Source organism: Solanum dulcamara, chromosome 5 (assembly GCF_947179165.1).
Source record: "Solanum dulcamara chromosome 5, daSolDulc1.2, whole genome shotgun sequence".
NCBI lineage: Eukaryota > Viridiplantae > Streptophyta > Magnoliopsida > Solanales > Solanaceae > Solanum > Solanum dulcamara.
The window spans coordinates 78,875,523-78,890,016 of NC_077241.1; the positions used below are offsets into that span (position 1 = coordinate 78,875,523).

Here is a 14,494-nt window from a genome sequence, read left to right on the forward strand (position 1 = left end):
CAAAAAATCAAACAAGTTTAAGGGATTGTGTGTGTATCCGATCTCTCTTTTTCCTCTCTTCCAAAAAAATAAATATATGTTATATTAAGCTATTTAAATTCTTGCACGTTGTTATAAGAAGTTATATCGGTATGCTGCATCAATTATTTTATGCTATTCAAATAAAAAATGAACAAGATAAGAATATTTGTATATCGTATTCAATCATATTATCCTTTTAGAATAAATTCTTTTTGGCCTTTACATCAAATAATGGAGGAAATAAGAGAATCCCACTAAGCTATATAACTTGTATAAATACGTATCTTCCTCAATTCATTTTCTTCAAGCCATCAAAAAAGAAAATAATTACCTCAAACAAACAAAAAAAATCCATCAAGCCATGGCTTCAATGCAATTCTACAAAGAAGAAGGCAAAGAGTTCGATTACTATAGTTATGGAAACCAAAAACCAACTACTTACTCGACTTCTTACTGTGATAAAGAGAAGTGTTACGAAACCAAACCTGGAATGATGGGCTACGGCGCTAGCCAAGGCTTTCAACATGGTAGCAACCCATGTGGGCCGATGATGGGCCATGGAACGGGCCACAACACTCATGGAATGGGCTATGGTACGGGCTACGACGGTACGACTCATGGTACGGGCTATGGTTTGGGCCACAATGGTACCCATGGGATGGGCTATGGTACGGGCCATAACAACACTCACTCTCATGGATATGGCAATCACAACATGCACAAACCTGGGTCCAATGGGCTTGGTATGGGCCTGGGCCTGGGAACGAACACGCCATTGAGCCATGTTATGGGCTTTGGTAAGAAACACGAGGGACATAGTAGCTATGGAATGGGCTCTTCGGGTTGCACCACTTACAAGAAACAACACCGTAGGAGGAAGGGCATGGGTGGTTACGGTAGCGGCAGCGACTGTAGCGACGGCAGCGACGATGAGCGTCGTTACTAAATTCATTATGACAGGTAATTATTCAGTGTATAAAAGTTAAACTAGACCGTCCTAAAAATTTAAATAATATTAGTGTCTTTTTACTCGTAATACTGAAGTCTAATTAATACATACAAATAATTCCACATATAATCATTGAACTTTACTCACTACAACGACATAGCTTGCAAAACTATTTCATGTCACGTTAAAGTAACTGAACACAACTCATGACCAGGGGCGGACCCACATGTAGTTGAGGGGATTCATCCGAACCCCCTTCGTTAGAAAATTACACTGTATATATAAAATAAAATTTTTAATTTATGTGTATATATTTAACATTGAACCCTCTGAGCATAAGCCAAAGGACTAGCTTAGTGGCAAATGGGGTTCAATATTTCGCCTTAGCTTGTCTTAGCTCGCGGGTTCGAATTCGAATAAGCACATTTTTTTTCTGATTAGCGTGTTTAATTTTTTTTTAACCCTCTTCATAAAATTTTTTGGTCCGCCACTGCTCATGACTACAAAGGTTAAGTCATATTAAAGAAATTAAACTTTACTTACTTTTAATAGTAAAGTCACAGAAGTTAAAACTTTCATACTATTTATGTATAAACGAAAAAACGTTGTAACTTTATCGATTGTAACATGTGAAATTAACTCTATGATTAATGTTTAATTATTTTGTTGTAGGGTTTGGTGTGTGGCAGCCTGGCTTATGAGAAGGAAGAGATTGAATTATATGTCCCAGTACTATATATAAGGGAGTATTTATGACAATAAAAAATAAGAAGCAAATCAGCTATGGCTAGCTATTGACTACTGAAGTTATAATTAAGATGTGTGTGTCTGTGTGTTGGTATTTTAAATACCAATATTAATGTAACTGCTTATTATCTTTGGCAATAAAACTATGATATTTGTGTCGAGTTTTATACAACAAGTGAAGTTTGAAAAGGATGTAATATATATATAAGTATTATTTCTACCGTAGAGTGGCTATTTCTGATAGATTCCAAAATTTTTAAAAAAATTACGAAGAACATTGCAAAAAAAATATGACAACAAAAATAGCAAGATACAAAACAAATTCAGTAACAGACAATAATATATTCTCAAAATGAGAGACTATATTATAAATACTAGATAATGCTACTAGTATACGTGTCGTTTAATTTAATTTATGTTAATCACGTGAGACACAAAGTAAATTTAGCAAGCTTTCGAGGTTGATAACATATCCATCAAAGTTTTTTTCTAACATAGTTCGATGTTCTCAATTCGAATTATATTATTACAATTTTGATTATTCAGGACTCTATTGTTCAATAACTTATCCTTCTTCCCTTAACCATGTAAAAATCAAACAAAAAATAAAGAAAAAAGGGCAATCCAATCAAATATTTATAAGAAAATATATTTAGTTGACATGCATGAATCACGCAGCAACAATGACTAACGTGGCTAAATATATCCTGTAACTGTTCATAAAACATAGAATTAATTATCTGAAAAATAAAGCAGATAACATGTTATAATGTCAAGCTAAATTTCACCAGTAGTGTAAAAAGACTTTATATTATTAGTATAAATTCAAATTGAAATATTCTCACAGTGAGTTTCATAAAAAGGAGTTGGTCAAAATATTTTAGAAGACATTTTCTTTATGAAATCAGGTTCTTTGAAAAAAAATAAAAATTCCTAGCTAGTAAAGTAAGTAAGTTTCATAAGTGACATTTCATGCTAGTACTTGCGGTGAATCCCTTTGTCAATATTTTGCTGAGTGAAATTCATTGTGTTAATATTTTGATCGAATAGGTAGCTCCTCATTTCATGCTAAAACTTCGCCTGAATTAAGCACAAATAAAAGGCGTTATGATAATAACAAAAATACTAGTGAACCAAAATTATAATGGAGTATAATTTAAATTATTTCCAATATAGTAAGGTAGATTTGGACATTTTCTTGTAAATAAATTGGTTTATTCTAAATGACATCGCACAAAATCGAGTAAAATGATTACTTAAAAATTGAGTAACGGTGATTCTACAACTGCCCTAAAGGGCATTTGACTCATGCGATTTATGCGGTTGTTGTTGTTATCGTTTTAGCTTTATATTTTATTTTATTGATGAAGTCTCATTTTTCATTTAAGTAGTGAACTATAGACTGCTGAAGTTTTCCATGCAATTTATTTTTACGTATCAATATGTATAAATGGTGTATATATGATTTATAAATAGTTATATAGTGTATATGTAATGTATTAATATTGTATAATTAGTGTACAAACGTGTATTGATATTATAGAAATGGTGTGTAAATGTTTATCAATATTGTAAAAATAGTGTATACATGTGTATTAATGTTGTACATGAGCTATACATGTATGATACACTTAAAAAATTAAATATAACTTAACTATACATAAAGTATATACTGATAAATTCAATGTTAATCAATTCAAAATTGCCTCTAAATAATCCCCAAATTTAGATATGAAATTCTCTCGATATTTTGAATTTTTTAATATATAATTCACTCGAAATAATTTATGTTTTTAGTACGTCGATTTTATCTGTAAGGATAATTTTTCAAGATCAATTTTTACTCTCTCGAAATCAAAAGTGTTACCTACTACATAAATTAAAATGAAGGGAATCATAACTCTTAAGATAATGACCAGTATTTGATATCAGGGGCTAAAACTTAAAACTATCGATAAATTAGGCCCAAAACTAAATCACACGGCCCCATAAGTGGTTCAATAAATTCACCTTTTTTTTCCCCCGCGAAGTTTAATGTTTCATTATTCCTCAGCCCGATTTCCCGCCATTTCCAGCTGCCGTTGTAGATCTTCATCGCCGCCTTCAGCCAGTGATTCAAGTACACCGTGAGTTCTATATTATCCTTAACATTATATCCGGATTCATGTTCTCTGTGAGCTTACTTGAACATTATTATAGCTTCCTGGTGTTTACAATTGCTAGGGTTAACTCCGCTGAAGAAAATCTAAAATATTTATTTATGTTTCCAGTGCTGCGTGTATATTTTCTGTAAATTTGGATAAAGGATTTTTGGAAAATGACTAGAGAAGAAGTTGAGAATGGGCGAGATGACATGTTAATAGATGGGGATGAAATTGAGAAAAGGAGGCTTGAGAATGCCGTTCCAGATGGATTCAACGCCGATTATTTAAAAGCTTATTATGGTAATTCTTCGTTTTGTTACATTTTTTTTTGATGAAATAAGAATCGTTTTGTTACAATTTAATTTGTTCATTTCTATACAATGAGGAGTCAGGATTTTCACTTTATGAGTTGGAGTTCAGAATTCTGACAAAGCTCATTTGATTTAATGGGTTCGAAATATATTATTTGTACTTATCTAGTGAACATTCCAATTAGGATGAATCCACAAGACGTACTCGACATCGGTCCCTGTTTGTACACTCACATTATACACATGTTTGTCATGATTTTTTTTTTACTATGATTAGACATCTGTATATCCATATCGGACCAAGGCTGAGATTCGTGAAAACTACTCCCTCCGTCCTAATTTAAGTGTCTTAGTTTGATTTGACATTGAGTGTAAGAGACAAAGGGAGACTTTTGAATTTTGTGGTCTTAAATTAAAAATGTGTAGTCCTTTAAATCTCATGGTTATAAATTTTCCACGTAGAATGTTGGAATTAGAAAACTTCACTAAATATAGAAAAAAACACTCTTTTTGGGACAAACCAAAAGCAAAGACACTTAAATTGGGATAGAAGGAGTGTTGTTTTAGAGAACTTCAATATGCTTCAGACAGACACGTGATTAGATATTGAAATGAAATGGGTTTGAGTAGATGAGAGCAGGTACATATGATTCAATCCTGACTATTTTGTAATTGAGGCACAAGTGACTGACTTCTCAGATGTCCATTTAACAGAATTGAACTATAATATAACTTGGTATTTGTTCACGACACGTTGATGAAACAAACAACTGCTACCTGAATGCTTGTTTTAGAATTGCTTATATGCCTGCCCCCATGGCATGGTCTAGTGGTAAGAGTGCAATGTGGGTTAGGCATTATTGGGCTTCTGGGATTTCTTGATTATCAAGTAAACGAATTGTTTGTATGCCACTTCAAGTTGGATCTATTGAATTCCATCATGTCAAGTAGAATTATATGTAAAGTGTTCTTTTAGTATCAATATAGTCTGAAGGATAATGTAGCACTTTCTCCGCCTTGAAAGCAATAGGATTAGGAATCCAAAATTGACGTGAAAGAGCTATGTTGGGGCAAATTTTTACCTTCCTCAATCCCACTTCCTCTTAGATGAAATTCTGTCACATCAGTAATTTCCATTGGTCTCCAAAACCATTTATGGATTGATTTCTCAAGCTAAGTCTTCTCTGTTTGCAGGAAAGATTTTCCCTTATGTTGATATGTTCAAGTGGCTGTCTTATGGGAATGGTAAAAGCAGTTCCTAGATATGCAATTTCTCATTTCATATTTCTTCTGTAACACTGTACTGTTGTGGGTTCTCCAGATGGAAAGCATCCAGGTTGTGATCACTCATACTTTGGTCGAAGGGAGTTTTCTTTCACATTGGATAATGATATTTACTTGCGATTTCAATCATTTAATACTGCATCTGAGCTGGAAAATGCTATCAAAGAGAAGTGTCCTTTCAAAATAGACATTGGACCTGTCTACAGTGTAGATGTAAGATTGCTGCAACTGTCGTTCTCCCTGCGTTAAAACTTAATTTCAGTTGCTATGTGTTAGCATGATGGACAAATCATAGAATATTTTGTAGGATAAACATTAAGATATCCTCGACATGATAATTATGTAAGAGATATTCTAGATACTACATTTAGTGAGAATATTGTGTAGCAGATATTCTAGATACTATATGTCGTGTAGAATATTGTGTAACATTAGTTGAAGGATATCATTCAAATTAATTTGTAGGATTAAAAGTGTAGAATATTTCTCTTGTGTATAAATACTGATATATTCTTATCTATTTGAAAAAATGAATTGAGACGATCATTCTTCCGTTCCTCGTGTTTCCTCTGTTTTTGACACTGTGAACAAGAGGATTCGGGTAAAAAAAGCTACTTATAGTTAATTTGCTGCATTTGTTGCTTTCATGTGTATGAGAGGTTCTTATATGTGTTTTTATACTGTAACTGCTTGTTAATTCACTTTAAAAGAAAAAAAGGAGTTTCTCTTTAGCTGTAACACACATAATGACCATACATTGAGTTAATAGTATAGTTAGTCTCATTTTGATGCTTCCCCATAGCATAAGGCACCCCAATTTCTCTGTGTTCTTTCACTGTGGGATAGACAGGTGTGTGTTTGTGATTTAGTAAGTTGTTTCAGTAGGATATATATATATTTACCTCTCATTTAATATATTTAACTCCTATTTTCTGTGCTGCAGCCTTCAAAAAGGCATGCTTATTCACAAGACGGTGACAATATTTTCACGCCTGTTGAAAAGGAGCTAGTTTTTGATATTGTAAGTCATTGATATTGAAAATGTCAATGTTTCTGCAGAAAATCTGCCAATTCATGTTGCAGCTGAAAGTTGTCACATGCATATTATACTGCAGGATATATCAGATTATGACGATGCCAGATATTGCTGTTCAGGAGCTGACGTTTGTTTAGAGTGCTGGCCGCTGATGACAATTGCTATCAAGGTCATTGATACTTCTCTCAGAGGTATAGTCTTCATGTCATGAAAAACAAACTGCTGTTTTTCCCCCAGGAACATTTTTGACCTTTGATTTTTTATCGGGAACTTCTGTAAATGTATGTTGCATACACTCTCATTTTGTTGTTTAACAGATGACTTTGGGTTCAGCCACATCCTGTGGGTATACAGTGGTAGACGTGGTGTCCATTGTTGGGTTTGTGATGGAAAAGCAAGAAGGTACTGCTCCAGATGTGTATTCTATGGTTGCTGTTTATTCTATTTACTGATATGGTCATTGTATTAATATTCTACTATGTTCATAATGTTCTTATCATCATCATCATAATCAGGTTGAACAATGAACAGAGGGCTGCAATTGTTGATTATTTTCGTGTCTACAAGGTACTTAGAGATGCTTTACATGTCTGCTAGTGGAAATTATGATAGCTTAAGGTTCTAACAGAAAAATGTTATGTTTACTGTTCAGGGCAATGAGAATAGCAGTAAAAAAGTTTCTCTGATGGGTCCTGCACTTCATCCTTTCCTTGTGTAAGGTTTATCTATTTTATTTTCTCTTTGTTTAGGTTTAGGTTGTATTCTTAGTGAAATTCTACCTCTGCAGGAGATCTTATACTGAGGTCTTGAAAGATTACTTTGAGAACAGATTGCTATCGAGTCAAAATTTGTTCTTGAATGAGGAGAGGTTTGAGAAGATTCTGGAAATGATACCTGATGAGTGTATGCAAGTTTACCTTTCATCACTTCTTCTAAATCTTTTTCATTTCATTGAGTTTTTAGTGATGTTGAGGTGATTTTGCAGCTGTTACATCTGAGCTTCGGGGAAGATGGTTGTCTAACAAGCGCTCAAGAGAAGAAATTAATGTTGCTCGCTGGGATCAACTAAAACATGTATTACAATCCAGTAAACAGAAGGTAGCAGTCTTATATTAACTTGCACTTTGGAAATTGAAGGTATAAACTGTCATTTTAATTGCATGAATCAAGTCTGGCGTAACAATTAGTCTTGAACCCATTGAGATTCTTGTATTGTGTGTCATTGCTCCAGAATTCAAGATCTATCATGTTCTTTTGCGAATTGAGTGAACCATGATATATTTTAATAAATTCGCTAAATGGTGTGGATGTATTTTTTGCTTTTCTTGTAATTTCTTCTAATATCTCTTTGGGGCTTTCCATGTGATTACTTATATATCAAATTTGAAACAAGTGACTTCAGTTTCCATTACCCATGGTTCCATTTTCCATTTTTCAGGGCCAAGGTCTTCGTAGATGCATCGAAGAAATTGTGTTTACTTTTACCTATCCAAGGCTTGATATGGAGGTTTGTGCTATTTCCAGGTTTCCACCTTTTTGGAGCCTCAGTTCTGCTTATATGGAGTGTAAACATTTAATTCCTTCTCAGAGGAATAACAAGAATGGAGAGCAACAAATACAATAGGACTTGATGATATTCCTTACATGTTTTAATGCATAAATTCCAACTGAAGATTTGCTTCTTTAACGTCTCAGGTCTCAAAGCACATGAATCACTTATTAAAAGCTCCTTTCTGTGTGCACCCCAAAACAGGTTTGCCCCTTATATGCTTGAACCTCAAAGCACCTGAAAGACTTAAGATACTTGAATTATTACAACTCCCTATCATTGGATATGCTTTCATCTATGGTCTGTATATTTTAACAGAATTTACTGTTCTTTTTTTTTCCAGGCCGGGTTTGTGTTCCTATTAATCCCAAGAACTGTGAGGAATTTGATCCTTCTGCTATTCCAACCCTTTCCCAGGTGAACAATCCTCGAAGAGTTTGGCTTTAGCATTTTCAAGATATCATTGATTTGATTTCAATTGGTTGAAGATTCTTGCTTTATCTGTTACTTGTGAGAGGTAAAATTAAGTTTTGTAATTTCTAGGAGACAATACAGAAATATATGTATTTATTATTCAAGGCTGGTTGTAATTCTTAGAGCGAAAGGGTGCTGAACCTGATTAAAGGAATTCCTATCCCTGTACTCAAGACCACACTATTATTCTCTTCCAGTTTAAATAGATACTTCTGAATATGGCATACTTCTGTTAACAATCATATCCATCATTCAGTTACAACATGACTGGTCCGCCTATGGGATAAGTTAACCATCATCATTTCCATGCTTTTTTCACCCCAATTGTTGTAAGATTTGGCAATATATTATCAAGCAATCATAAATATGTGGAGACTGTTTAATCTAGTTAGTTCCTCTTTTCCCTCTTTTTGACTCTGATATGACTGTATTGCAGCTTCTTGGGGAGCTTAATACTGGAGGTTTTAGAGGAAAAGGGGATAATGGTATGCTGCATTTTTCTCTGTATCTTGTTACTTAAAATTTTCTTTCTACCAAGTGTCAAAAATGGCAATGATTAATTTGCTTGAGGTTCTTAAATAATATTTCATTAAACTAAAGCTGGTAATCATTCGGCTATCATAACTTATGAACTTCACTCCAGCAAAACAGTTATCTGCAATTTGTGGTCGTAATTGTGTTCCTTTACTCAGGTCCTGTTTGGACATTATTTTGTTTGCTTTTTTTTCAAGTTTTTATTTTTCGAAAACCTGTTTGGTTATGCATTGGGTCAACCAGTTTTTCAAGTAAAAAAACATTTTTTCCTCTCAGAAAACTTCTACATTTTTTCAAATGCAATACATGTCTAAACACAACTTCAACTTCCAAATATGTTTTTTCAATTTATGTCCATCAAATATTACTGCTTTTCAAATATCACTCAATACATGTCCAAATGCCTACTTAGTGTCTCTCACAATTGCAATGCATTTCTTATTGCTTTCCTAGTCTAGCTGATCTTAAATTTGTGGTTTTACTTTTTGATGAATCAATTTATGACAGAATGGGATGGAACCTCTCTTGGAGATTGTGTTAGATACTTTAGGGAATCCTTCTTGCAACCTCTGTTAAAGTCTTGCAAGGTACATCTCAACTACTTCAAATAAATCAGCCTTGTATTTCTTTTGCCATGCTAGAACTTTTGACTTCTGTATGAGACAAGCTATTTCCAGGAGGCATCCTTGCCATGCCTGTCCTTTTAATAGCGATTTATCATACTCATCAGAAATTTGGTCATCTAAAAATATGCTTTAACCATGTATTTATTTTGTAACTGGCATCAATGTGTTAAACTCATAGGTTAGGAAAAACTGATGCCAGGGATGATGCAAACTTTACATATCTTAATTCAATACTTTTGACACAGATTATGAATGCGTAAAAGATCACTAAAATTGCAAAATATAGTAGATATGAATCCATAGCGAGTGCAATGCTATACAACCCTTACGGATTGAATTCATAGAACTTATATCCTTGATCCACCTGACTGATGCAAACTCATAACCATGCAGGAGGAGATAGAGACTTCTTATAATGCAAAGGTCCAGCAGTCCAGGAACTCAATTAGCTGGTAGTGTTCTTATAAAATCTCCTATATACATGTGATATTGTTTACGACCCTGCATATGATTGTAATTATGTGTCAAGACTGTTGTCCTTGGTTTGTTAACTTATTTGCCTAGTTGAGTGATAAAACTTGTAATATGCTCCCTATATTGTTAGTTTATAATATTTCCATTTGAAAAAAAGGCTTGTACTACTTACTGGAGTAATTTTTACAATGCCCTCTCGAGATATGTAGCCTTCGCAATCAAATTTTCCTTGCAGTTGACAATTCTTGCTAAAACCCTACGGATTAGCTTCGATTTCAACGTTGTCTGTGTGAAGAATTTACAATGATGAGAGTTTTTGTTCATTTAATGAAGTAATGTACAGAGCTTATAATTGGTTCAAAACTTCAAACTAACATTATCAAAACTCAGAAGATTTTGTTGACTATTGAGTATTTGTGGTTTGTGAGACAATAAGTGGACCTCAGTTCTTTGTATTGCTACGGGTCTAAAGTTGTCAGGCAAGCATTACTGAGACATCACCATCGCCTGTTTTGATATTTACTGTACTATATTGATTCACCCCAGTTTCTGGGACCATTTCATTTTTACTTCTTGGAAGTAGTTGACAAAACTAAACCATAGTCAGAGAAATATGCATAACATTATCTTTTAAAATAAATTATGTGAAATAAAGTATTGTGGAGTTATTGTTCCTTTTTCGTGAGGCACTCTCATATATTAGGCTTTGGCCCTAATTCAATAGCTCAAAGGAACGAGGATTGTTCAAATCTTACAAGTAGTCTCACGCTGAGATCCAGACATTCTTTATCCGGGGTTCTATTGTCTAGTCTGGAATGTGGACATTCATGAACTGAGGTATTTCCAGCCCCTTCAATTGGTTTGGGGCCCTTCCCCTCTCATTCGAGGGCCCACATCATATCGGGTTGGCCTCTGATACTATGATAAATGAGGTCTTGAACATAATTCACACTCCAAAAGCTAGTTCAAAAGAAGGGTGATTGTCCAAATCTTATAAGGAGTCAGGATTCTCATTTCTTAAGAACGTGAGATTCATTCCGGTCATCACACTCTTTTCTATTATAGAAAAATTATTTAATTTTTTAACTCGTCATTATACCCTTATTGTGAGATGCTCTTAGTCCTTTTTTCTTTTTAAAATTTCATCTCTGCTCAAACTATGGAGGGTTTAAAGGGCAGCCCGGTGCACTAAAGCTCCCGCTATGGAGGGTTTGAGGTTATAAAAAAGAAAACTCAAGGGTGTAACTTAGGTGGGGGAGAATTCCAAGATCTCAATTTCAAATTCCAGTGGAACAAAAAAAAATAGTGACTTCTTGCTATTTGCTCCAGTATTTGATGGACAAAGTTATACTAAACCTGCTCATATTAAAAATTGTGAATACCCAATAAAATTACTTGATTGGTTGAAGAGGGGCTTCATAGCAACTTTCATTCTAAAGAAAAGCGAAGAACCAACCTCCCCAGCAAAGAAAAATACAGTACCGGCTGTGATCACATTGAGATGTACGTAAACTATTCGGACATCACCGTCACTTAAAAAACAAAAAAAGAGAATATAGGTGAGAGTTGAAGAATCAGCTGGACCACAGTGACTTGGCAGTGAACTCTGCAGTTCACACGTAGCCTTCTCAACCTTCAAATAGTCAACTAACTTTGTGCATCACACGTTAAACGGTATGGGCAATTTTGGATATGTGGCACTGTTCCTTTTCACACCTTAAAGATTTTCTTTCTGCTGTTTCTCATTTGAGAATCCATATGAAAACCAAATCTACAACAACAATTCAATGTAATTTCACGGTGGGGTGGAGAGAAGGTAAGGTAACATCTGGAGAGGATAAAGTGTATCTAGACCTTATTCCCAATCTTAAGAAGGTAGATAAATAGTTTCTAATAGATCCTGGATTCAACTCAAAAAACGATAAAAAGAGATGAAAACTAAATCATCATACGGTTAAATTGTTACTTTCCGCCAACATAGATATTAAGCAACTCTATCTATTAAAGCTTGAGCGGATTAGAAGACATCACGAACCTTTTTATCATTTGTAAGATTTGAGCAAATCATCATCAATTTAGAAGTACTACTCAAGCTTTCTGTGAAATATCTTGCATTACTTAAGTAGAGATTGTTTGCAGGAAGTTCTTTTTCCCCTTATTCTCTCATTATTCACATCACCATTCCAAAATAAATTTTGAAACAAGTAGATTCTAAACTACAAACTGGTTTAAAAATCACTAATATTTATTAAAAATAGCAGAACCCCAACATATTTGATACAGATACTTGGGAGTAAATAGAGCTCAAATATGTCTATTCATCCCATAAAGAAACAAGACAAGCTCAAGACATTCATCACTGCTTAACTTTGAAAAAAGGTAGTAGTCATAAGATAGATAGCTAAATCTTCAAAATTAACCATTTACATTTCCCACAACATAAAATGGTACCACTAAATCCCCACCCCAAAACCCCTAAGAAAGTCCTAATTAGCAAGAACTTCCCATATCAATTCAGGATCAAAAGAAGGCATTCTTGCAAGTGAACAACTATCAAATTCAGACTCCATTAATGGATCCTTCAAGCAATCACCAAAAACAGAACAAGTTGAATCCTCACTTTTCCATAATCCATCTTCAGAAACACTTGGTGATATAACATCACCACCACCAACCAAAGAAGACGTAGTAGTAGTAGAGGATGATGAATCCATAGTTTCTTTAACTTTACTCTCATTTTCACTCTTTTTCTTGGCAGCCTTTTTAGCTTTCTCCCTTTTCACCTTCTGGCAAATAGCTTGAATCTTAGCATCCACTGCATTCTTCACAGCATTCATTTTCTCTCCATCTCCAAATCCTAACTTGCTTGGATCGCTAAGATTAGGAAAATTCAATCTTGCGTATTCGCCACGAAACTTATAGGCTGCTCTGTCATAAGCATAAGCAGCAATCTCAGCAGTTTCATAAGTACCTAACCAAACTCTCATTCTGTTTTGTGGAAGTCTTATCTCAGCAACCCATTTTCCCCAATGCCTCTGTCTCACTCCCCTGTATAGTTTTTTCTTCTCTGGAAACTTATAACTCTGTGTATACAAAGAGTTTTGAAAAGGGGTAGTTTTAGAAGTTGTTGGTATTGGGATATTTGCTATGTTTTCTTGACAGAATTTGTGTAGCAAATCTCTTTGTCTGAGGTAAACTGAAGTACCTAAAGGCTCAAAAACAGGGCTATTAGCCATTTGGTTATTTTCTTGGCAATGAGAAAAAATCGTATCGAATGTGTTTGTACTACTTGTTAAAATTAGTTGAGATAATGAAGATCGAATTCGAGCGGCTTCATCAAATATGCTAGACATAGAGTTATTTTCTTGGATTCTATCCATTTATAACTTCATAAAATTAGATAACAAAGGTGAGAAAAAACAGGAAAACATAGTAAAATAGAGGAAGAAACAGGGGTGCTAAAAAAATTGCCCTTTTTTCCCCAAGAAAATCACTGATCCAGAGAAAAAAAGATGAGGATCAATGTAGAAACCCGCGGTTCTAGTGAGTTACAGACAGAGTTCGAAAAGGTTAATTATTTTATGATTCCGTTTTCAATGATTGAATTGAGAAAACTTCAAGTTGGAGAGTTAAATAAAAGGAGAGATAATTGGAGAAAGATTGTTTATATTTGAGGGGGCAGTTGGAGAAGTAAAGATTTGTGAGTTTGATGTCACTTGTGTTTTGGTTCTCTCTTTGCTTGTATTTATAGCTGTTGAGAAAAGGATCTTTTCTGCTCAATTGTTAAGGCCCCATGACTTCTGTTTTTTTGTTTTTTTTTCCATATTCAAAAGTTGGCATTTATGATTCAACTTTTTACTCTTATCTACCAAGTCCTCTAGGCAATCTCTATATTACCCTTGCAGTAATTGTGTCAGTAAAGTGGTTCCATGTTTTGTTTAAAGTGAACTGATCAATTTTCTAGAATTGTTTCTATTTTCTCTCTTTTGTGTGTGTTTGGAGGGAGAGTGTTGGAGTCAGAATTTTTGGTAAGACATTGAAAATATAAAGAAGTAAATATACAAAGAAGTCAAACGAATTGAACATATAATAATTTTTTGCCGATGAATCTCTTTGCACCCATGTGGCTCTGCTCCTGGCGATGGTGTTGGGAAGTCTTTGAGATGGTAATAAAGTGGAACATAAGGGTTCAATGTGGTATTGATCAATAATAACATATTTAATGTAGTCTCATAGTAGACTCTGGAAAAGGTGATATACGCCAATCGTACCCCTATTTTTGTGAGGTAGAAATGTTAATTTTCTATAGACACTCAACTCAAGAAAAATATTTTTTCAATTTTGA

General features: G+C 34.2%; 3 protein-coding genes across 3 annotated transcripts; 2 read left to right on the forward strand and 1 right to left on the reverse strand.

Annotated features, from left to right (window-relative positions):
• Positions 1-309: 309 nt before the first annotated feature.
• LOC129890154 (uncharacterized) lies at positions 310-1,878 on the forward strand. Its single transcript, XM_055965700.1, has 2 exons — positions 310-981; positions 1,643-1,878. Exon 1 carries the CDS (start codon positions 383-385, stop codon positions 965-967), a length of 585 nt encoding a protein of 194 aa, XP_055821675.1. The 5' UTR covers positions 310-382; the 3' UTR covers positions 968-981; positions 1,643-1,878.
• A 1,875-nt stretch (positions 1,879-3,753) lies between these two features.
• On the forward strand, positions 3,754-10,325 carry LOC129890156 (uncharacterized). Its single transcript, XM_055965702.1, has 17 exons — positions 3,754-3,843; positions 3,988-4,161; positions 5,367-5,417; positions 5,494-5,669; positions 6,400-6,477; positions 6,572-6,683; positions 6,810-6,894; positions 7,008-7,059; positions 7,145-7,206; positions 7,280-7,395; positions 7,478-7,590; positions 7,931-7,999; positions 8,188-8,245; positions 8,385-8,458; positions 8,952-9,000; positions 9,557-9,636; positions 10,069-10,325. Exons 2-17 carry the CDS (start codon positions 4,035-4,037, stop codon positions 10,129-10,131), a joined length of 1,365 nt encoding a protein of 454 aa, XP_055821677.1. The 5' UTR covers positions 3,754-3,843; positions 3,988-4,034; the 3' UTR covers positions 10,132-10,325.
• Positions 10,326-12,369: 2,044 nt separating this feature from the next.
• On the reverse strand, positions 12,370-13,855 carry LOC129888606 (ethylene-responsive transcription factor ERF061-like). Its single transcript, XM_055963556.1, has one exon. The coding sequence runs from the start codon at positions 13,527-13,529 to the stop codon at positions 12,636-12,638; it is 894 nt and encodes a 297-aa protein (XP_055819531.1). The 5' UTR covers positions 13,530-13,855; the 3' UTR covers positions 12,370-12,635.
• Positions 13,856-14,494: the final 639 nt, after the last annotated feature.